Raw genomic sequence first — 24603 nt, forward strand, 5'->3', positions numbered from 1 at the left:
TCTACTTTTTCATTTATTCTGTTGACCTTTTTCCAAGTTTGTGAGTTAAATGCTTCATGCTTTAAAAAATAATTCTCTTATTTAAAAATAAAAACATTTCAGGTTAAAAAATTTCCTGTTAGTATTGCTTAGTTTTATTCTCTATTCCCAAGTGATTAAGTCTTATTTTCTTATTACATTAACAGAAAATAGAGGCTGTAAAATACATTTCTGAATTTGAGATTTTGTTTGTGGCCTTATACTTGGATAGTTTTTATAAATATTCCGTGAACATTTGAATAGAATTTGTGTTTCTAGGGTATAAAGTACTATAATTATAACATAAATCAACTTTGTAAACATATTGCGTTCTTTTCTGTCCTTTTTATCCCCTAATTTGTTTAGTCTCTAACTATGGTTGTGGATTTTTTTTTTTTCTGTTTCTTCTGATCCTTCCCATATCTTTAGCATTTTTTTTTTTTTAAGAGACAGGATTCCACTATATTGGCCAGGCCGAAGTGCAGTGGCTATTCACAGGAGGCAATCACAGTGCACTACAGCATTGAAGTCTTGGGATATGATGATCCTTCCAAGTAGCTGAGACTATAGGCACCTGCTGCCACACACCTTTACTTTTTAAGTCATTTCGTGTTACATGTAACTCTTGTTAAAGACACATAACTGTGTTTTTTAATCCAGTGTGAAAGTTTGTCTTTCAGTAGATGAATTTAACTATTTGATTTCATTGTAATTATGTTTAGCCCTTTTCCTGTTTGTTTTATGGTTTCCTTGGTTGTTTTATTGTTTTGTCTTATCTTTTTTTCACTTCCATTATTTTCCTTCTTCTTTGGAGATTTGGAAAATACTATTCTTTCTATTAGTGATTACCTTTAGTTTTTTAGAAATGTGGCTTTATTTCTTTGTCTATGAACGTTTGAAATTGTTTCTAGTCCCTTCAAGATCTGGCCTCTGCCTCATCCTCCTACTGCCATCTTTCATTCTTTCCTTTCTGCACATTTACATTCCACTCTCTAAACCGAACTATTTTGGATCCCTTGACACATTTTGTTATTATTATTATTTTGATGACTCACTTTTGATGTTTAGGCTTAAACTTCTCTAAGCAGCCATTTTCTTCCATGTCACTTCCCCCACATCTGTCCTCACATCCCCACCCCTAAGTTTTGAAGGTTGGGTGCTAGCATCCTTTGCTGCCTCTGTCGGAGCACTTTCTGCGCCATGCATGGTAAGTTGTATGCCTGTGTCTTCAATTGTACTGTAATACTTTTTAGAGTAGAGACAGAGTCTTCTTCCTCTTTGTATCTCCAGTATCTAGCAAAAGATACACCTTTGGTTTTCTGTGTTTGGTTTCTTAATTTTCTAAATTAATGAGAAACATTGTGCTGTTTAGGATCATTGGCCCGAGGAATTTTTTGGCAAACCCTGTTCATAGACCCGAAGAAAGAGGAGTTAAAAAGCCTGTTGCCGAGAATTCAGTCTCTTGCCTGAGCATATTTAGTTCTGTTTTCCCTGTCAAATTTTTCGTGCATGGAAAGCGCAAAACGGGCCATAGTGTGGTTGTAATCCTGACCTTGAGGCTCAGGGGAGGCTAGGAGTCCACTCGAGTCCTGGGCTCGCTGCCCTGTTTGGCCTGTGCCCATGCTGGGCTTCAGAACAGAAGCTGCGCAAGCTCCACAAATGAGCTTATTCTCCTTTGCCTTTCAACTCTCTTCTTCCGTTATCCTCCCAGGTATTTAGGGTTATATTAGGTTTTCAGTTCTTACCACCTGTCTTCTCAAGGTTCTAAGAAGTCCTTCATGCAGATTTGTAGTCTCTGAGCTTTCATTTCCAGGAGCTGTTTGTGAAGCACTAATACCTACTCGCCCTTACCTCACAGCCTTCTCTCCTCTAGTTTTCCCTGTCACCCAGGTGACTTTTCTCCATTCCTGTGTTCAGACTGTCTGGATTTCACAGTGCTTGACAGAATCAATAAGAAGAAAAGCTTTCTTGTTTTTCTGTCTTTGCCAAAGGACAGATGAAGACATCTTGGAAAAGAAGAAAAGATTGTTGAGGTGATGTTTAAAAGTGGAACTCGTGCTGTGAAGAAAGCAACGGGTAGCCATCCTAGAGTACAAGAACCAAAAAAAGAAAAGGAATTTCTCATTTGCTCACATTAGTGTTTTGATAAATGAAAAGAGAAGATGAGGTAAGGGTGGAAGACGCAGAACCTCTCAAGCAGTGGACAACTGTGTACTGAAAGGCGGAGAGGACCAGAGTCTCTGATGTAGAAGGAAATGCTCCTTTGTGCATTGGGCAGCTCAGCCTCCTTCTTTCAGTTTGATAGTCAACAGTTAGGTTACAGTAAGGATGTTTGGATGGTCTTTGGCGAGCAGTAGAAGAATTAACATATGAACATGAACCAAGTGGTAGTTTTATAGTCTGTGATGTTTGAGAGTAAAATAAAATTCAGAAAAGTTACAATTTATTGTGCTATTTGACAAAGTGATCAGATTCAGAGGTTCCAATCCACAAAAATAAGACAAAATTATACTTACCTGGGGTGGCCATTTTAGAAGTAGTCAGGAAATGAGGATGGAACTGTAACAGTGCCCTCATTGTCCATGGAGGGAAACTGGTTTGCCACTTCCGTTTCTTCGTTACGGATACCTCTCTTTGGTAAGATGGTTGCTACAAATAGAAGATTCCAATATATCAGGTTTAATTATAGCCTGCACTCTAAATCATGTGCTTCTTGCCACCACAAAGCACTTTTTAACAGTATGTCCTTGTATCAGAATACTTCAGTGTTCTGTAGGGAGCAACAGAGCCAGTGGGAGACAAAAGAATTATATTGTCAGTTTCCTTGAAAATGTTGACATGAAGGTTATTACTTCTGCTGTAAAACCCTGTTCCAGTTAGAAAGAGAAGAGACCACTGTGATCCCAGGGGATGTGTACAAATGCAGCTTTGGGTTATGTAGCATAAATACAGTGAACCCATCTTGGTTATTAACTGTAAAGGCAAAAAGAGAAATAGGAGGATACACAGCCACATCTGTTCCAGGAACCACCAGTTTTTTGTTGTTGTTGTTGTTGTTGTTGTTGTTGTTCTACGGTTTTCAATAAGATTTTCCTTACCCTAAAGAAAAATGATTCTGATAAAGAAAACAAATAAAATGGCAATGGTATAATATGTGCAGAGTAAGTTTTTGCCGGCCCAATTCTGTACTGTGAGCTTGTGGCAAAGCATATAGATAGGCCAGCCTGGGGAACTTTGGATTTTTATTCCCTTGTTCTTTTCCTTACTCTACTTTGCTTTTGTTCCTAATGAACATCTGAAGGTCCAAACAATATTGCATTTTATTCTTGTCATCCTTTACAGTTTTTCAAGAGCTAGAGTCTTTTCTTCTAACCTCCAGTCTCCCAGGATTCAAGTACTAAAGCAAAATTATAATGGAAATCTTTTAGAAGTCAGCTGTGCTTCTTGATGGGGCTGTATACAGGTTGTGTTCCAAGCTGCACACGCAGATCTTGCTTGTTTGTCTAACAAGGAGCATTCTCTTTCCTCTTCAAGCTTAATATTACCATTCTCCCTTAGATGGATAATGGTAGTTTGCACCTGTTCTCTAGGAACCAGAAAAATACTCCAAAACACAAAGTAATCCTTCCAACAGTCCTCCAGGCTGGCGTTACCTTTTAATAAATGGGAAAGTGCTGTGGCAAAGAAGGTAGATAAACTGAATCAAGATTACCTGGCAGGAAGTGGTGTAAGGCCTATCTGAGCCCTGCCATCAGACCTCATAGTTATTCATCATTCCAGTGTAGTTTAAATTGCACATATTTAAAGTATACAATGTGGCGAGTTTTGCAATATGTATAGACCCATCATACCCCCTCTGCAAGCATGACAGTGAACATATTTGTCACACCCAAATGTTTCTTTGTGCCCCTTTGTAATCCTCTCCCCCTACCTCAGTGTCTTCAAGCAACCATTGATTTGCCTTCTGTCCATTATGTATTAGTTTGAATTTTCTAGAATTTTATGTAAATGGAGTCATACAGTATGTTCTTTTTTTGGTCTGACCTATTTCACTCACTGTAATTATTTTGAGATTCATCCATGTTGTGTATCAATGCTTAGTTCCTTTTTCACCGCTGAGTAGCATTCCATTATATGGATATATTGCAGTTTGTTTATTCACTTGTTGAAGGATATTTGGGTTTTCAGTTTTTTGCTCTTATGAATAATTCTGCAGTGAGCATTCATGTGCAGATCTTTGGGCAGACATTTTAAATTGCTCTTAGGTAAATACTTAGTTAAATTGCTGGGTCATATGTTAGGTATACAGTTAACTTTTTAAGGCACTGCCGTACTGTTTACAAAATGGTTATAGCATTTTAAAATTCCACAGCAGTGTGTGAGAGTTCCAGTTGCTCCACATGGAGCAGTATAGTCAGTCTTTTTTGTTTTAGCTATAGTTTTAATTTGCTTTTCCCTCATGACTAATGATGTCAGGTGTCTTTCATGTCCAAATTTGCCATCCATATATCTTTTTTGGTGGTATCTCTTCAAATCTTTTGCCCATTTTGGGGGTAAGGGGTTATTTGTCTTATTGAATTTTAATAGTTCTTTATATATTATATGATTTATATCAGAGTTTACCCCCTCACCCCCAGAATGCACAGCAGAAGGTGAGCGGCAGGTGAGTGAGCATTACTGCCTGAGCTCTGCCTCCTATAAGGTCAGCAGTGGCATTAGATTCTCATAGGAGTGCAAATCCCATTGTGAACTGCGCGTGCGAGGGATCTAAGTTGTGCACCCCTTATGAGAATCTAATGCCTTATAATCTGAGATGGAACAGTTTCATCCTCCTGACCCTGTGGAAAAACTGTCTTCCACTAAACTGGTCCCTGGTGCCAAAAAGGTTGGGGAACACTGATTTATAACATGTAAGACCTACACGTTTTACAGATATTTTCTCCCAGTTCATGTCTTGCTTTTCATAACACTCTTTTGAAAATTTTTCAGTTTTGATGAAGTATAATTTTTTATTTGTTCCAGTAGTCTTTTTCTATTGGTGTCATTGAAGACATTTATTCATTTTATCTGTTGTCAAACTTACTGGCAAAAAGATGTTCATAAATATTCTCTTATTATCCTTTTAAAATCAGTAGAATCTGTATTTGATCTGCTCTTTCTTATTTTTGATGTTGGTAATCTGTGCCTTTTTTTTCTGATCAGTGTGGCTAGAGGTTTATCGGTTTTATTGATCTCAAAATATCAGTTTTTGTTTTCATTGTTTTTCTGTTTCCGATTTCAGTGATTTCTGCTGTGGTCAGTATTTTTTTTTTCCCTCTATTTCTCTCTGTGTGTTTGTGTGTGTATTTGTGTGTGTGTGTTTGAGATGGGTTCTCGCTACATTGCCCAGGCTGACCTCTAACTCCTGGGCTCAAAAGATCCTCCTGCCTCAGCCTCCTAAGTAGCTGGGACTATAGGAACGCACCATGATGCTGGGCTTTTAATCTTCATTATTTCTTTTCTTTACATTACTGGGTGTTTAATTTGCTATTCTTTTTCCTACAAACTGTTCCAAAATCTGAAACTTTTTGAACATCAACATGATCTTCAAAGGAAATGCTCGTTGGAGCATTTTGAATTTTAGATTTTCTGATTAGGGGTGCTCAACCAGTATAGTGCAAATATTGCAAAACTGGAAAAAAAATCAAAATTTGGAACACTACTTGTTCCAAGCATTTCGGATAAGGGATACTCAACCTGTAGGTGTTTACTGCTATAAATTTCCCTCTAATTGCTACTTTAGCTGTGTCATATAGATTTTGATATGCTGTATTTTTATCTTTATTCAGTTCAAAATACTAATTTCTCTACTGATCCATCTTTGACCAATTAGTTATTTAGATGTATGTTGTTTAGTTTCCAAGTATTTGGGAATTTTCTGAGTATCTTTCTGTTACTGATTTCTACTTTCATACCATTCATTGTGGTCAGAGAACATACTTTGATTTGAACCTTTCAAAATCCATTAAGACTTGTTTTTGGCCCAGAATACATTCTTATGTTGCTAAATGTTGTATACTTGAATATGTATTCGCTGTTGTTGGGTGGAATGCTTTATAAATGTCAAACAGGTTAAGTTGCTGATCATGTTGTTCAAATCGTCTATATTCTTACAGATTTCCTGTCTTATTCTATCGATTATTGAGAGAAGACTATTGAAACCTCTGACTATATAATTCTGGATATGTCTATTTTTCCTTTCAGTTCTATCAGCTTTTGCTTCATGTATTTTGAATTCTTTTAGCCACTTAAACTTTTAGGATTATATGTTCTTTTGTTTAATCGACCCTTTTTATTATTATGAAAATAACTTTCTTTATCCCTAGTAATGCTCTTTGATCTGAAATCTACTTTGTTTTATATTAACATAGCCACTACAGCTTTCTCTGAATTAATGCTAATGAATGGTATCTTTTACCTTCTGTTGTGAACTAAACTGTGACCCTCTCCCCACCAAAATTCATTCGTTGAATTTGGAGATAGGGCCTTTAAGAAGGTAATTAAGGTTAAATGAGGCCATAAGAATGGGACCCTAATCCAAAAAGAGGCACCAGAAGTGCATGCACACACCTAGGGGGTAAAACCTTATAGGAGTGAACTTCTATTTCTCTCTCCAGGTTTTTATGCTTCTTTTGTCATACATTTTTATTTCAAAATGTTATTAGCCCTGTTATACATTGTTGTTATTTTTGTTTAAGTGGTCAAGTGGTCAGTTATCTTTTTTTTTTTTTTTTTTTTTTTGAGACAGAGTCTCACTCTGTTGCCCAGGCTGGAGTGCAGTGGCGTGATCTCAGCTCACTGCAACCTCTACCTTCAGGGTTCAAGCGATTCTCCTGCCTCAGCCTCCCAAGTAGCTGGGACTACAGGCGTGCACCACCACACCCAGCTAATTTTTGTATTTTTAGTAGAGACAGGGTTTCACCATGTTGGCCAGGCTGGTCTTGAACTCGTGACCTTGTGATCCACCTGCCTTGGCCTCCCAAACTGCTGGGATTACAGGCATGAGCCACCACACCCGGCCAAATTGTCAATTATCTTTTTAAAAGAGATTTTTGAAAATGAAGAGAAAAAGTCTTTTATATTCACCCACTTATTTGCCATTTTCCTTGCTCTTCATTCCTTTGTGTAGATCCGGATTTCCATCCAGAGTCAGTTTCCTTCTGCCTAAATGACTTCCTTTAACATCTCTGGTAGTGCTGGTCTGTTGGTGATGACTTCTGTTAGCTGTGTATGACTGAAAAAATATTTGCCTTCATCTTTTTCTTTTCTTTTCTTTTGAGACACAGTCTTGCTCTGTCACCCAGGCTGGAGTGCAGTGGCACAATCTCAGCTCACTGCAACCTCCACCTCCCGGGTTCAAGCGATTCCTGGGCCTCAACCTCTTGAGTAGCTGGGATTACAGGCATGCACCACCACCCCTGGCTATTTGTTTTTGCTTTTTGTTTGTGTTTTTTTGAGATAGTCTCGCTCTGTCACTCAAGCTGGAGTGTGGTGGTGCGATCTTGGCTCACTACAACCTCTTCCTCCCAGGTTCAAGCGATTCTTCTACCTCAACTTCTTGAGTAGCTGGGATTACGGGTACCCACCACCACGCCTGGCTAATTTTTTTTTTTTTTTTTTTTGTACTTTAAGTAGAGACGGGGTCTCGCCATGTTGGCCAGGGCGGTCTTGAACTCCTGGCCTCAAGTGATCTTCCTGCCTCAGTCTCCCAAAGTGCTGGGATTACAGGCGTGAGCCACCATGCCTGACTGCCTTCATCTTTGAAATATATTTTCACCAGGTATAGCTTTCTAAGTTGATAGGGTTTTTCTGGGAGTTTTTTTTGTTTTTTTCCTTTCAATACTCTCAGTTGCTCCACTGGCATCTGGCTTTCTTGGTTTTCGATGAGAAGTCTCGCATCATTCATATATGTGTTACTCTATTTGTAATTTGTCCCTTTTTTCTGGCTGTTTTTAGGATGTTCTCTTTATCATTGATTTTGAGTTTATGATGTGCCTTGCTGTAGTTTTTTTCACGTCTCTGGTGTTTGAGGTTTGTTGAGCTTCTTGGGTTTCTGGGTTTATAGTTTTCATCACAGGTGGAAATTTTTCAGTTATAATTTTTTTTTTTTTTTTTTTGAGACAAGGTCCCGCTCTGTTGCCTAGGCTGGCGTGCAGTGATGCAGTCTCAGCTCACTGAAGCCTCTGCCTCCTCCTCTACCTCTTGGGTGCAAATGATCCTCCCACCTCAGCCTTCCAAGTAGCTGGGACTACACAGGCATGCAGCACTGTGCCCAGCTAATTTTAAAAAAGTATTTTTAGTAGAAATACGGTTTTGCCATGTTGTGCAGGTTGGACGGTTGTAGTTTTCAAACATTTTTCCTGCCCCTATCCACGTTTAAGGGAGTATAATAATATGTTTATGATATAATTATAAATTGTGTATTATAAAATATGATTCCATGTATATTAGGCTATTTGAAATTTTCCAACCACAGTTCACTGATGATTTGTTCATTTTTTCCTGTATTCTTTTTTCTTTGTGTTTTATTTTGGACAGTTTCTGTCATTATGTCTTCAAGCTCAGTCTTTCGTTTCTTCTGCGGTGTTAATCTCATCTACTGTATTTTTCTTCTGTAGCTGCTCAGTTTGGTCTTTTCTTCTATGTTTTTAGTTAACACGCTGAAGCTTTTCTTGACCTTCTTCATTTTACGTATCAATTGTAGTTATAATTATGCTTTTACTTTCTTTGTCTTCTAATTCTGTCACCTGTTATTTTTACTGATGTTTTTTTTCTCCTCTCTGTGGGTCATATGTTCCTTCTTTGAATCCCTAGTAATTTTTTATGGAAATTCAAATATTGTGAATTTTACCTTGTGAGATGTTGAATTTTTTTTTTTTTTGGAGGCGTATTTCTGTAAATATTCTGGAGCTTTGTTGTAAGATATAAAGTTACTTGGAAATAGTTTGGTTCTTTTCAGACTTACTTTTAAGCTCTGTTAGGCAGGACCAGATTAGTGTATGGCTAATAATGCCTCACTACTGAAGCACTACCCATCTTAATACTCCGCCAGGTGCACTGTGAATTAATAAGATTTTTCTACCGTAATTGATGGGAATACAAACTATTCCTGGCCCTCTGTGAGCTCTGGGATTGTCTTTTCCTACTTCTCTTAGGCAGCTTCTCTCTGCAGCAGTGATTAATTTCCTCACATGCTTGCACTTGTCAGTACTGGAGACTAGAAGGGGCCTCTGCAGATCCCCGTGCAGCTCCCTGCTGTGCTCCTCTGCCCTGTGAACTCTAGCCGCATTGGTCTGCCCGGACTCCTAGCTCTGTCTCCTCCTTTCTCCGAGGCCTAGAAACTCTCCAGGCAGTCAGCTGGGCTCATTGCATGTGTTATCCTCCTGATGTCAAGTGTCTAAAAACCATTGTTTTGTTCATCTTTTTTTTTTTTTTTTAAACTTTCAGGGTTAGGGAGGATGTAAATCCAGTCCTTGTTACCCCATTTTGGCCCAGAGTGGAAGTCCAGCAGTATATGACACTTTTTAAACTACATTTTCTTATTCTTTATTCCTGGTGGATAGTAATGCAATTAACTTTTGTGTATTGATCTTATATTTAGCAGCTTTGCTCTATCACATATCAGGCCTCAGTCATAACATGGTTATTTGTTGGAATAACAAGCCCACAATTTCAAGGACTTTCAATGACAGGTGTTTATTTTTCACTTATGGTTCATTCATCACTGGCCATCAGAAGCTCAGCTCTACACCTTCTTTATTTCAGGACTTAGGCTGAAGGAGCAGTGCTTCATGGTACATGCCTGTCTCATGGTAGAGGGAAGAGACCGCATGATGCAATAAATCTTAAAACTTCTCTGAAGTGCACATGTTACTTACATTCACGGTTTATTGGCTGTGCACAGTCACATGGCCAAGTGTGAGGTCTGTGGTGGGCGGTGGGGGTGATATGAGTGGTGATGTGTTGGAGCCGGCTCATATAGGTTCATGAGAGCTGATGGTGCACATCTCTTCCTATCACTGCATTTAGTGATACCATATTAGTAACTTGAAATTGCCTGTGGTCGTATTTATTATTTATTTATTTTTTGTTTCTGTTTTTCTTTTTCCACCCACCCCACCCTCTGGCTGTGGTCCTATTGATCTTACTGTCTAATTCATAGAAATCCTGGATCCTGTAAAGTGATCTTATATTTCAGACTCTAATGTAAGTGAACTTTATCATGCACATTGTAAAGCAAAGAAAATATGATCTCATGTGGCATTATCCGTATTTCTTGCCAGGATTAGTTTATGGTTCACAGAATATTTTAAAGAACACCTTGTTGCTTTTTTTTTTTTTTTTTTTTTTAATTATTCAGTCTCCCTTGTCCGGGAAAGGAGAGGATTTTACCTCTTTCATTTGTCCTTCAAATAAGTTTCCTTCAAGGTCCTAGTCTTCTGTTCTGAATACTTTCTGTACCCTCCTAGGGTAATCTTACTCACACCATGGATTAATTACTGCACATAGATTTGATGACTCTTTCAAAATTTTCCCTATTGGTGACTTCATTATTGGGCTTCAGACATAAAAGTTCAAGCTGGACATCACTGCCGTGTTCCACAGGCATCTCAGGTTCAATCAGAACTCAACCCTTTGCACCCCCACCTTTCTTACCAGTCTTTCTGCCTCTAATATTGTTTCTCTCTTCCTTCTGCTCCCCCATCCCCATTACTGTCCAACACACTGTGGCAAACATAATCTTTCTTATACACAAAAGTCAGCCTGTCTTCTGTTTTGCTGCTGCCCCTCTTCTTACTCTTTATATTCTAGCAGTACCATGCTCCACTTCCCTAAATGTCCCATGCTTAACGCCTGTCTTTGCATGTGCTCTTGTTTCCTTCTGCGTGAAATACCCTCTCCCTCTTTGTGTATCCAAGAAAAACATCCCCTGAAGCTTGGTTCAGGCATCATCTCTTTTGTGAGTCCTTTCTGACTCAGACATGGTCAGCCCTCCTTCCTGCGTTCACTCTGCTTTGTATATACCTCCACTGTAGGACTTAGCTTTTCTCAGTCTGCCCATTCTCTGCATGTCTGTCTCCCCTGTGGACCAGACACCTTGGGAGCAATGAGCTGTGCCTTGTCTCTGCATCCTGGACTTAATATCTGGCACCTGCTAGGTACCTCATAAATATTTGATGAGGGAACAAATGAACAAAGAAAATCATACTCAGAATCTGTGTTTATAGCAAAAGTGTTTTTGCACAATAAAGAAGAATAAGCTAATTAAAACTACAACAGAAAACGTTTTCTCCCACATCAGAAGGCTGTTAGCAGAATAGGGAGCAGTGGATGACTCTCCACCATTTCCCACAATCCCCCAGTTTTATAGAGGCTAGCATTCACATTGGTCCTGGCGTGATCGACAGCCTGATGAACCCAGACAAGACTAAGATAAACTACTTGTCCTCCAGTAGAATAAATATTTCAAATAAAGTCAACCCAAGAAAGTCAGGCCAAACAGCTATTGATTGCTAAAAGCCTGAACTCAAGCCCAGTGAATATTCCAAAGTTCACCTCCATGCTGCTTGCCTAAATGGTGATCAATATGCAATTACTGCCCCCTCTAAACGTGTCTTACACTACCTACCTGAAGAAGGATTTTACTTTTAAAATCTTTTGTTTGTTGAATTTGCTTAGGCAGGAAAAAAAAGAGAGGCTTGGCTACACCAGAGTCTTTTGAATTGCATTTCAAACAGTTCTGTGTTATTTGTGAAATGGTTTGAGCGTATGCTGAATGGTAACTGAAGATGCCCTATTTTATGACTGCCATTCATTTCAAGAGGCCTTTTCCTGAGTGACTAAACAATACAGATATTATATCTCAATTTCCTAAATTTGGCTCACATGATTATCTGCCCTAGTCATGACCTTTATAAATTCAAGCTTGTAAGATGCTAAAGTCCAGCTGCAGTGAAAACAAGTTTCTGTTAGAATTTTCATCTTAATATAAAAAATCCCTTCTTACTGAATTTGGAGGCTTGCTTACCTGGCTCCTCATATTTAAGATTTCATGCTTCTCTCAAATAGGCCTTTTTCATACCATCGCCATAGTCAGAACCTTCGGTCATTTCTCATTTTTGTTGTTGCCAGAGTTTCCTAACAGTCCTCCCTTACCCCAAGCGCTGTCATTCCCGTCCCTTCTTCACACTGCTGCCGGATTAAGCCTTCTAAAATGTATCTGTCCAGGGCCCTCCCTTGTTTGAAATTCTCATGCCTTCTCGACATCTACAGGATGGAGCCTGGGTTCCCTGACAGCACGTGTGGAGCCTGTCATGACTGTGTTCCTCGCCGCCTCTCCTCAGTCATCTTCCGCCACTGGCCATTCGGAACTACCTCTAGTTCCCTGGCTGGCGCGCTCCTACAGGCTGCACACACCTTTGCACATGCTGTACACCCACCACTCCCAAAAGTGCCCTTGCTCTTCCTTCTCTGCCTGGGAAATATTCATTCCTTAGACTCAGTGCAGAAGTCACCTGCCATTTGACACTTTCACTGACTTCTCCCAAGGCAAATTATCTCCTCTTCTCATCATCTTGGACTTAATTTCCATTGCTTCAGACTTTCGAAAGCATTTTTATTTACCTCTTCTTAAATTGCTTAAAGACAAGGACCTTATAATTCCTAGCAGCTAGCATAATGTCTGTTGCATAAAGACATATGCTCAATAGTATATGCCTTTTTTTCTTTGAAACTCAGTAGTTGGGTTGATGGGCATTTGTGAATCTTTGTATTGTTTGATTGATCCACAAGGGAAATAAAGATAGGAATAGGTTAGCATGAAGTAGGATGGCCAGCGCTCTCTCTTTGCCCAGGATTGAAAAGTCTGGGATGTGTTACTTTCAGTGGAACAGTCTTTAAGTAAACCAGGATGGCCTGTAGCTCCAAGGGGCACTGTCAGCAAGCTTTGTACCTACTCTCCTTTCTTCCACTATTGGGATCCAGTCCTGACTGGCTAGTCTGACCCAGGATAGCACTCTTTTTTTGACCAGTAGCACTTTAATAGTGCAGTGTTTTAATAGTGTTGTGTCTACAAAAGACTGTCCAAAGGGGATATTATTTCTGATTCCTTTTCTTTGGCTTTCACACGAGAAATTGGATGAAAGGCTCCGGGTTATTACCCTGTTTTTGATGAGTACTGCCTTCTCTTGCAAGACCAGTCACCTCTCTCCAGCTGTTTATTTCTCCCTTGTTTATCTTTGGTCTCCTCATCATCATTGGCTTTTCTTAAAAATAGTAGTTTAAAAAAATCTTGACCCGACTTCCCTCTCTTGGGGTTCCTCCTCCAGGCTTTACTAAGGCGTAACCTACACTCACCCCTCTTACTTTCTCATCTGCTTTTACTTTTCACTGCACTTCTGCCCTACCACTGCTTTCTGGAAGGTTGCTAGTGGCTTCCTGATGGTGGAATCTGGTGGCCGTTTATTTTGCTTTTTTGACAGACTGGAATCTCTTCAGAAACTGTCTCCTTCCTCTAACTAAAGTATTCGCTGCTTGTGTGCCCACTGTACTTATTATTTTGTTACTTAGTTATTTGTTCATTTATTTTAAATATTTACATATATATTATTCTTCCCCCACACTCTCCCAAATACGTGTAATTTGTCTCTCTCACTTTAATGTAACACATGACAATCTCAGAACCAACATGTTGAATTGCATCCGCTTTACTCCTAGAATAACTTCTTCACTTGGATGCCTTCTTGTGGCCTTCGATACAGCCCATGTTTCCCTCCCTGATCGAAGCTAGGAACATTCTGCTGCTTGGTGTACCTCAAACACACCAGTCGCCTGTCTAGAGCTCATTTCTATTTCAGGACCTCTGTGCTTGCTGTTCCTCCTGTCTTGAATGTTGTTTTGCCCCTAAAATTTACATGACTGATTCGTCTTATCACTCAGTTCTCAACACAATGTTACTCCTTAGGAGGCTTTCCTTAATAACTGAATCTAAGAGATCCACGCCAATCATTCCTTCACATGGCCTTGTTTTACTTCCTTGACATTAACCATTATCAGGTATCTCAATTTCTCTTTGTCTCCTGCGGTGAGAATGTAAATTGCTTGAGAACTGGGACGCAATCTTTCCCAATCATGTGAGAGTTATCCAGTAAATATTTGTAGATTGAATAATACATGGGGAAAATTATATGCTGATTTATACTTTTCTCTGATCCTTTCATATTACTTTGGTCTCCCCAGATTTAGCTTTTTTTTTTGGAAGCAGAACCCATTTCTTACTGTTTTCTCTTGTGTCTACCACAGTGCTAAGTAGGTGCCCAGTAAATATTGCATATTGGTTTGGCTGGTTTATTTACCAGCTGTAGCAAGATAGGAAATGACTGACTTGCTTCTCTCTACTTCGGAGTATTTAAAAAAATAATTTAAGATTGTAGAAAAATTATGCTCCCTAGGGAAGTATCTGCAAGAACATCAGCCAGTGGCACTATTATTCTATGACCTTTTGCTTCAAGAGGGAAAAACACCTTTATTTTTTCTTGAAAATAGTTTATCTTTTTTAATTCTATATGTTCATTATGGAAAAATGAGAAACCGAGATATAGAAAAAGGAAAAATAAGATGCAGAAAAAGCATCAAAGCATCTGACACAACCCAGCATTCTTTCATACCAATAGTTTAACTAGGAATAGAAGAGAACTTCTTCAACCATTGATAATGCGCTTCTACAAAAAACCCATAACTAACATCATACTTCATGGTGAAAGAGTGGATGTTTTCCCCCTAAGACAAGGACTAGGATTTTCACCCTCATCACTGCTATTGGGCATTGTCCTGGAGGTTCTAGCCAGGGCGATTAGGCAATAAAATGAAATAAGAAGCATCTATATTAGAAAGGAAGAAGTACAACTCTGTTTGCAGATAACATAATGTATATAGAAAATCCTAAGGAATCTACTAAAAGATTATTAGAACTAGCAAACGAGTTTAGCAAGGTTGCAGGAAATAAAACCAGTTGTATTTCTATACACTTGCAATGAGCAATCCAAAAATGAAACTAAGGAAACAATGTTGATAGCAGCATTATTCATAATAGCCAAAGGGTGGAAACAAACCAAGTGTCCTTCAACTGATAAATGGACCAACTGTGGCATGTGTTATTCAGCAATAAAAAGGAATGAAGTACTAATACATGCTACAACGTGGATGAACCTTGAAAACATTGCCAAGTGAAAGAAGCCAGTCATAAGAGAACACATAATATATGGTATCTACTTACATGAAATGTCTAGAATAGGCAAATCTATAAGACAGAACGTAGATCAGTGGTTGCTTAGGGCCAGGATGGGATGAAGAGGGTAGGGGGTGATAAGAGTATGTAGTTTCTTCTCAGGGTAATGAAAATGTTTTATAATTGACTGTGGTGGTAGCTGACATATCTGTGAATATTCTAAAGCCCATTGAGTTGCACATTTTAAATGGTAGAAATTGTATAGTATGTGAATTGTCTCAATAAAGCTGTTAAAAAGAAAGAAAAAAGAATAACGAAATGTCTATAATCTCAACACTCTGAAATAATCTCTTATAATTTTAATCTCTTTCTTTCCAGTCATTTTTAATGTAAATTTTTCATGTGTAATTGTGGTAATGCTTCATAAAGAATTTTGAGTATTGCCCTTTGTGTTTATCATTCTGACTGTAAGAATTTGTCCACCCTATTGTAGACATCTTCTCCTAATTGTTAACAAGTACGTAATATTTCCATTTAGATATATAATGTGTAGGCAGCAAATATCCTTTTTTTTTTTTTTAAGAACTATAATTTCCCCATGAAATACCTTATCTGAAACCTCTTTTGTCCACAGGGAAAAGAAGATCTCCAGGAGCAGTGCCCTGAAAGTGCTGGACCATGCCATGATTGGTCCCGAAGGCACAGACAACTGCCATAAGTTTGTTGACATTCTTGGCTTACGAACCATCTTTCCCCTCTTTATGAAATCTCCCAGGAAGATCAAGAAAGTGGGAACCACTGAGAAGGAGCATGAAGGTAGGGTTCACTGGAGGAGTCAGCCTAATTTAGGTGCATTAGGAGAAACAGGGAAATGTGAACTACTTTGAAAAATTCTGACGTGTTTGGGGGATAGAAAGGAAGAGTGCTACCTTTTTCTTACTATTTTCTTATTTTTCATGAATGAAAAAGAGACCCCAGGTCACTGACAGCCTTTGTTGCACCAGTCCTCTGCTTGTTTGAATCCTGGTCGTTCCGTTTCCTTCTGGACTATTAATAAGTCTGTGTGTGAGGGTTTTGTTTTCTTCACTATAATTTGTAGCGAGGTGTCTCTCTGATGGAAGACCCTTTTGAAAAGAGTAATGAGGTGGCAACACATGTCACCTCCAGAGTGGTGCTTTCATGTATTTCTGTACTGAAGTATGATTCAGCCAACATCAGGAATTGCCGAAATAAACTATTTATAGCCCAGATTCCCCTTTTTATGTTTCTCCTCCCTGATGGTGCACACTCCCAGCAAAATGCTGCCATGAATTGCGACGCTGTAACCAGAGTAGTTACTGCTAGGCCAGTCTCTTCCTGCTGTTGTCTAGTGGCCTGCTGCAGCCCTCTCCCCGATGAATAGCCACAGTGCAATCTGGAAGGCCAGGGATTTATGAGCATTGACAGTTCTGCTGGAGGCTGGCAGACACTTGCACCAGGGAATTTACATGGTTGGATGGTTATTTTAAAGTGTGGGGAGCGGGTGGAGAGGAGTGGGGAGGTAGTGTGTTGAGAGAGGAGGAGAAGCTGAGCTTGACTGGCTCATTTGGCTGTCTTCTCAGAAGCAATGTTCGTCCCATGGATTAGGAGGCTTTTTTTTTTTTTTTTTTTTTTTTTTTTTGTCAGTGCTTGGTGGAATTGGCATGGGTATCTGCAGGATCTTTTGCATTCCTCATCCTCATAGACGAAAGTTTGAGAACTCACGCCTCTCTCTTTTCCAATTGACTTGGCTTAGTCTCTCCCAACTTGGAGTGGCTAAAGGGAAGGTGGTGTGACCTACCTTCAGTGGTTATCTTCAGTGATATCTTCTCTATCAAATCAACTCTCCAGAGACAACAGGAAATCTGGCTGGAGCAAAGGAGGAGCTGGCCTTGCAAATACTGTGGCCTAGAGACCTGAGAACAAGTAGAGACTTCAGTTTAACTCATTTTGACCAAACACTAGCTATAAATATGTTAACCCCGTGCTAGATTTTTCCCCACTGAAAATTCAGCAAAATGAGTCCCTGGGAGAGGGAATGGTGGGGGTCCTGGAGGTCTAGGAGGTAAACTTTTCAGACAGTCACCATTTAGTGAAAGCCTGCCACTTTCCTGGCCCGGCTGCACTATTTGCTATCATATTTAAAACTCACAACCTATGAAGTCTTGGTGGCATCCTTGTTTTCTTTTTTAGAGGAGATGAACTGGGAAGGCAACCGAGCTGTGGGTTCTACAACTAACTAGGTGTGCGACTTTGGAACCTTGCCTTAACTTCCCTTCACTGCATTTTCCTTTCTGGTCTGTAAGATGAGGGAAGTGGACTAGTGAACTAGAAGCTCTGATAGCCACACCTTCAGATTCTCAGGAATAAGCCCTGGTTGTCAGGGTTGCCTGTGAGCCAGGAAGCTCCTCAGGGTGGATGCTGTGGCGGACCTGCTGGGTTCCACTGAGAGACCTGAGGCTGCATCTTGAGTGTGCTGGAAGAGAGTGTGAAGGAAAACAGCCCTTAGCAGGCTCCTGCTCTGTGGGCATGGCACTTAGAAGAGGAGGAAGTGACAGATTCAGTGAGCAGCTGCTTTTCTTCTGAAAAATGTGCCCGGTGGCGTGGCTGTTAACAGTACATTTGCTTTAGAGTACCCGCATTAAGAATGTGATAACATTATGTTAGTGAGGGCAATGGCTTGGTAAGACGTCTCCTAGAAGGCATGTATGGGCTGTAATGGCTGGGGAGGATGAGCTCTGCATCCTGAGTGAACCAGCACCCAGAGAGCAGAAGTGAACCCCAAGAAGAAAGCACAGCCCTCCACTCCTGCCACCCCTGCCAGCTGCTGCCACTCCTACAAACCGGCCTTCGGCCATGAATGGCAGAGTGAGAATGGAGACAGAGCAGAGCAGTGCACACTGTGCAGGGTTTCTTTGTCCTGTCCTCTGGGTAAGACTGTGCTCTTCATTGGCCTCTGTGTGCCAGCCCTTCTCACGTAAGTGGGCCAGATTTGTGTGCTAAGCTAGAGCACAGTGGCCTCAGACCATCAGGAATACTGGTGGGCATGCCCAGCTCATTCCTGCCCCCGGGCTTCCAGCATGTTCTTCCCTCCATGTGCAGTGATTTTTCTCCAACCTGTCTGCCTGGCTATCTTTTAGTTGTCCTTAATCCTTAGTTTTTGTTTTTTTTTTTTCCTGGCCTGTTGCCCAGGCTGGAGTGCAGTGATGCAATCTTGGCTCACTGCAGCCTCTGCCTCCCAGGTTCAACCGATTCTCCTGCCTCAGCCTCATGAGTAGCTGGGACTACAGGCACCCGCCACCACACCCAGCTACTTTTTGTATTTTTAGTAGAGATGGGATTTCACCATGTTGGCCAGGCTGGTCTCGAACTCCTGACCTCAAGTGATCCGCCCGCCTTGGCCTCCCAAAATGCTGAGATTATAGACATGAACCACTGTGTCCGGCCTGGTCCTTAGTTTTTATGTCTCTTTCTCAGGGAAGCATGTCATGAACCCGTAGACTAGGATAGAATCTTCTGTTCAGTGGACTCTTGGTCTCAGGACTCTGCCTTCATAGCCCTTGAAATTATGGAACCAATGGCCTTGTCCCCTCTAGATCCCATTGCCTGGTCCTGTGGTGCTTGGCATGTGGTAGATGCACAGTAAATGTTTCTTGACTGTGTGAATGAACAACCATTTCCCTGAAAGGCTCATTGAGGACAAACATGGGTTTGGGGCTTTCCTCAGAAACCTACAAGGTTGAAGTCAATACAGTTGATTTCAGTTCAGATTGATGGTTGTTAGTCAGTCATACACCTAGAGTGAATGGTCTTTCACCCAGCTTGTTTGGATGCTAAAATGAGTGGGTTGCTAGCCCTAAGTTTTAACTCTGTCACATTAGCTTGGAGATTATGGCAGAACCCCCACTTTAGAGCCACACCCTTAAGAGCTTTACTGTACACAGACCTTCCCTATAGGCAAGGCCACCCTATGACAAGCACCTAGGGGTAGCCCAGCTCCTAGGTGGAACACTGAGGCCTGGGAATCAGCTCGCCAGTCCAGAAGCTCTAGAGAGCTACCCCACACTCTTCCCTTTCTTTCTTGTGAAGCTTCAGGGGCTTGTCACTGTTGTCCACAAGAGCACCAGGATGGCTAACCTAGTAGAAAGGAGAGGTTTGTTGATGATACGAGTTTGTAAACTAGAAAGAGACAGTCTGTGGCGTGTACCAAAGGTGATCTGTCTTCAAAAAACGAAAGGGCAGGTTGGGTTTTAGGCCTCATAAGGTCTGTATTAGACAATAGAGTCATACACATTCAGCAGGTTTTGGGGGAAAGCTACACATATTTATGAGGGGAGTCAAGTGCATGCGCAATGGGTAAACGTATGTAACACATCCCATGTTCACTCTGGGGCAGGGTTTTAGCTTTAAAATGAGGTAGGATTTGGCTCTTTATATCAAAAGGTGAACTGTAAGACACAAAGTTTGTATACAGTCTCTCTGAGCTTGTTGAAACTGGCTGGATAGTCTGCAGTTGCTTATCAGAAAATAATGTTTGCAAGGCCAATCCTCTGTCCAATCAGAGTTAGGAGGGGTCTAATAATTTGCCTGATATTGTTAGGGAGTTTCACAAGAGTGTGTTTTTTTCTTGTAGCCATGGGAATTCAGGGAGTTGCTATGCCAGCTGAGCCCTGAACCCTCCACCTGTAGGTGACATTTATTTCCTTAACCTTAGGGTCCATCTTAGTTGATAAAGAGGCATCTATTTTGGTCCCTCAGATGATATCACACATCCTGGTTTGCCTCTTTAAGTCCATCCTGGTCCCGTCGTAGCCCCTGTCACCTCTTAGGGCCTTCTCCTGACTCCCAAAGTCGCAGTACAGCCTGAGGTGGTACAGATGGATCTGCTGCTTATCAGTTGTGCCATCTTGGGCAAGTTCCTAAGCAACCTGGCCCGCACTCGTCCTATCTGTAAAATAATGAGGCTAGAATCTACCATGAAGGGTGTTTGCGAGAGTCAGATGAGATGACATGTAGATGCTTAGCATAGACCCCAGAATAAAGCAGGCACCATAAGAGACCTTAAACTGTCTCCACCTCTGCCCACCCTGGCTTTAGTCACACATACCCATGGGGATGGCCAGGCAGAGAAAATGCCCACACCTCTACTGTGGGAGGGCCAGGAGAGGGTAGTTTGGTTTTACTGGTCTGTGGTCTAATTGCTCCATGATAACTGTGGGCAAATGGGCAAATCCATTCTTGATGGGAATATCAGGAGTCAAGCTATGCTAAGTAGTGAGTGACATAAAAACAGTTGTGTTCCCAAGCCAACAGAAGGGCTTGAGGGATGGGAGTATCTAGATTAAGGTGACTCTAAAGAGGGGAGTAAAAGCAAAACTGCCCTTACAACCTAGAATGCTGGTAATTTAGTTCCTCTTTTGTGACTTGGGGTGGGGAAGGAAAAGAATTATTATAATTGAAATCCATTTAGGTTTGCATAATAAAACCTTCAGAAATAGATCAGGGGAGGCACTAAGCTTGGGGGATGGGTTGGAAAGAAATGATTTGCCCTTGGGTGCACTAGCATGATTGGCTGCCTCCTTGGTTTTAAAAGAATAGCACAGTATATATTGTCTCCTTGGTATTAACTACTTCAGAATAGGAGGGAAGAAGGAAAGAGGTGGGATCCAGAAATGCCATCTGACCTTTACTTCTTGTCTCTTTTAAAAATTCTTATTAATATAGGTCCAGTTTTCCTTGTATTGCTTCATTAGGTATGTGAGTTATTGAGTTTGTAGCAGTTCTAGTTAATTGCGCTGTTTTAACACAGTTCCCCTGGAGGCTGTTAGGAGCTTTAAGAGGGTGAGCCACCGAGCAGCATGTAGGTGTGTGGTGTGCATGCTAGGTATATACATGCATTTTTACCTTTTCAGCAGTGACAGCAGTTGATAATAGGTCAGTGCTTTAAAGAATACTTTTCTGTCATCAGCAAAGAATTGTAAGTGATTCCAGTGGACTCCACATGTCAGGAAGCATACAGCTGCCTTGTGTATCTTCCTAACAGTGAGGAAGTCGGGTCAGAGCTCCCATACCGCCTCCTAGGATTAGAAGAAGGAGATGGCAAAACCTTTCCTGCAGTCAGAAAAGAAGGGAGTTTAGCCAACACAGACAAAAAGAAACTTTTTTTAAAAGTCTTCGTGCTGGGCTCTAATGACATGGCATTGTTTGAGGCCAGCTTTTACTGGGGCGCCTGCTATGTTCAAAATATAACAAAGACCTAGTATGTGACAGATCCAGTGGAGACAAGGAACAGAATACAATGCTTGTCCTGGGGGAGACTGCTCTTCCTAGTATTCCATCTCCAGATCCTTTTCCTCTGCCTGGCCCTCAGGCATTCATTTTTGAATAGATTGGCAGTGTCTTCCCCTAGTTCCCCTTTTTTCCTTCCATGCATTCTCCTTGGGTGATCTCATCTACTCCTGCAGCTTTAACCTTCATCTATCTGCCGTTGACTCCCAGATCTTCAATCTAGTTCTCACTCCCAACCTCTGGTTAACACAGCTAATAGCAGACAGCACCAGATATTCAAACTCAGCTTGTTCAAAACCATATCCATTCCTTCACTGCTGTCATCTTTTCTGCTTGGTAAATGGCACCAGCCTCCTCCCCACCACCCACTGTGGAAATCAACATGCCATGCTTAACTCTAATATTCTCCATGTGTAATTGATCATCAGCCCTATGTATTCACCTTAGAAAATCTCTTGAACCAGTCCTTTTCGTTGCCACTGTCTCTGCCCTCATCATCTCTCCTGAACTTCACTGCAACCTTAATAAGTCTCTGCTTCAGTCTCCCAATTCTCATGTCCTCTCAAAGTTGCCACCCAGGTAGGAGAGACTTCCAGCCCTCAGCAAATTTACAGTTTTAAGAAGTAGGAAAATAGACATGGGGGAGAAAGCAATTTCATAGATATTTACCACAAAACTATATTACAGTTACAAAGACATACTAGACAAGAACATTTCATTGTTAAAGGGAACACAAGAACAGAAATGCTTACAGAGGAAGACACTTCTGGTGGGAGGGAGGTTATGGTACAGACTGAAACAAAAGGCATTCGAATTTCAGCCAATATGTTCATTTGTTACTCCCTATATTCAGCACCTGTAGGAGAGTCTTTACACATCCGATCATGTTTAAGCCTTACAACAGCCCCTCAAGCTTGGTGTTATTTCTCATTCTGAAGATGGGGTCATTGTGAGACTCACTGAAATCATGGCTTTAGGTCGTACAGTGGGTAAGTGGCTAAATTGAGAGTCAGACCCTTCCTCGGCTCCTGATCACAAATGTCACACTCATTTCACAAAGTCATTGCCATTGTTATTTGTTGTCCTGGGTCCAGACTAGCCTGCTCTTCTCTGAATTGCTGATAGTCAAGAGTTCTTGATCAGAAGACCCTGGTGCTTTGACAAGTCATCATAGTGGTAGGGACTCTTACCGTTTCAAATTATAGAAGTTATTAGGGGCAGATGGCAAAATAACTTGATGAAGTTGTTGTTTGGCATTTGTACTGCCTATCATAGTGCTTGGTGCATGGTAGGTGCTCAGTAAATATTGAGTGAATGAATAAATGAATTTACTTAACACCTTTGTATCATGTACTGGCTATAATCAACATGAGACACATGCTGGTCATTAAGAGCATTAGGAAAGAGTGTTGTTAATGAGTTAACCAATTTATGGTTGTACCATAAAGCTGCTCAGCATCTGTCCTGTAGTAGTTTTCAATACATGTTTGTTTGTTTTTTTATCTTTAAGATCAAAATTAATACCTACCTTCTTGGGTAAGAATTAATTGAAGTAACTTATGCAAATCTAACACAGTGTCGGGGGTATCTTAGTCCATTTTGTGTTGCTATAATAGAATACCTGAGACTGCATAATGTATAAAGAAAAGTAGTTCATTTGGCTCACAATTCTGGAGGCTGGGAAGTCCAAGATCAGGCAGCCCATCTGATGAGAGCCTCATGCTGCATCAACTCACGGTGGAAGGCAAAAAGGGAAATGATCATGTGCAGAGAGAAAACACAAGAGACAGCCTTGCTTTATAACAACCTTCTCGCAGTAACTAATCTAGTCCAGCAAGAGCAAGACTTGCTTCATTCCCACCAGACTACATTAATCCCTTTGTGAGGGTGGATCTCGCATAGCCCAGATGCCTTGTAAAGGTCTCACCACCTCTCAACACCATTACATTGTCAGTTAAATTTCAACATGAGTTTGGTGGGGATAAACCACATCTAGACCATAACAGGTGGGTTGATAAATGTTGGTTTAGATCATTTTAATACTGACTCCAGACATCACACTATAATAAATGTTCCATTAGTGGTTGAAGAAGCCCAGAGAAAGGAGAATCCTTAGGGATTCTGGGAAGGCTTACGAGATGAGATAACATTTGAGTACTCTTCGAAGGATACATAGTATTTCATTATTATGCCAGTGAAGGAAATGGCAGAGGGGACAGTGGGCACTAGGCATGTATAGTTAGTTATTGTGATATGGATGATGAAGAACATGGGTTTTGGATTAAGACAGGACTTAGGTTGGTGTCCTAGTTCTGTCATTTACCAACTTTGTGACTTTGGAAAAGTTGCTTAACCTCTCTGAGCCTGTAATTTCTTCTGTTGTAAAACTCAGATACTCTTAGGCTCTATCTCATAAGGGTAACAAGTGAAGATTACAAGAAATAATACAGAGATCAAGTGCTTAGCACAGACCCTGTTTCATTAGTATTAGTGGCTGGAATGAGGATGAGTTTCCAGTTTGTATCCCTCCTCCTTCTATGTTGGTAATTTTAGAAGTACTTGCCAGAAGAACTTCTTTTCCTTCCTGAATCTACCAGTCCTAGAGGCGGGCTGTAAATGTGCCAGTTCTCTGTGGAATACAGATAAAAACCTTCCCTGAGAGGATATACCAAGGAACCTCAGGTCCCTATTTCTCCTCTGTCTAAGCTATAAACAGAGGATTCAGAGGCTGCCCCCACCACCCCTGTGCCCGTATTTGTATTCTCCAAGCTTGACAGTCACAGAGTTGGTTACAGTGGTCAGAACAATAAGCCAGTGAAGAGTGAACAGTATTTAAGAATGGCATTAAGCCATGTACTAGCAGCAGTTTATGTTAAATAAAGATGAAAATGTCTTGCTGTTGTTTTTTGTTGCTGTTTGAAAATCTTATAATTGAATAGTTTCTGGATCAATTCCTTTTCTTTCCCTCCAGCTGCTTGTCTCCTTCCTGACCTCGGATGACAAAATGTAGGGAT

At 40.7% G+C, this 24603-nt stretch overlaps 1 protein-coding gene across 2 annotated transcripts in view; it reads left to right on the forward strand.

Moving 5' to 3' along the window:
• Positions 1–24603, forward strand: part of CTNNBL1 (catenin beta like 1) — a 180390-nt gene that overhangs the window by 92981 nt on the left and 62806 nt on the right. For both annotated transcript variants that reach the window (XM_002830285.4, XM_054541781.1), the window contains exon 11: positions 15918–16099. In XM_002830285.4, coding sequence (XP_002830331.1) covers positions 15918–16099 — 182 coding nt within the window. The remainder of the gene's footprint in view (positions 1–15917; positions 16100–24603) is intronic.

The sequence above is a fragment of the Pongo abelii genome, chromosome 21 (assembly GCF_028885655.2).
Source record: "Pongo abelii isolate AG06213 chromosome 21, NHGRI_mPonAbe1-v2.0_pri, whole genome shotgun sequence".
NCBI classification, from domain to species: Eukaryota; Metazoa; Chordata; class Mammalia; order Primates; family Hominidae; genus Pongo; species Pongo abelii.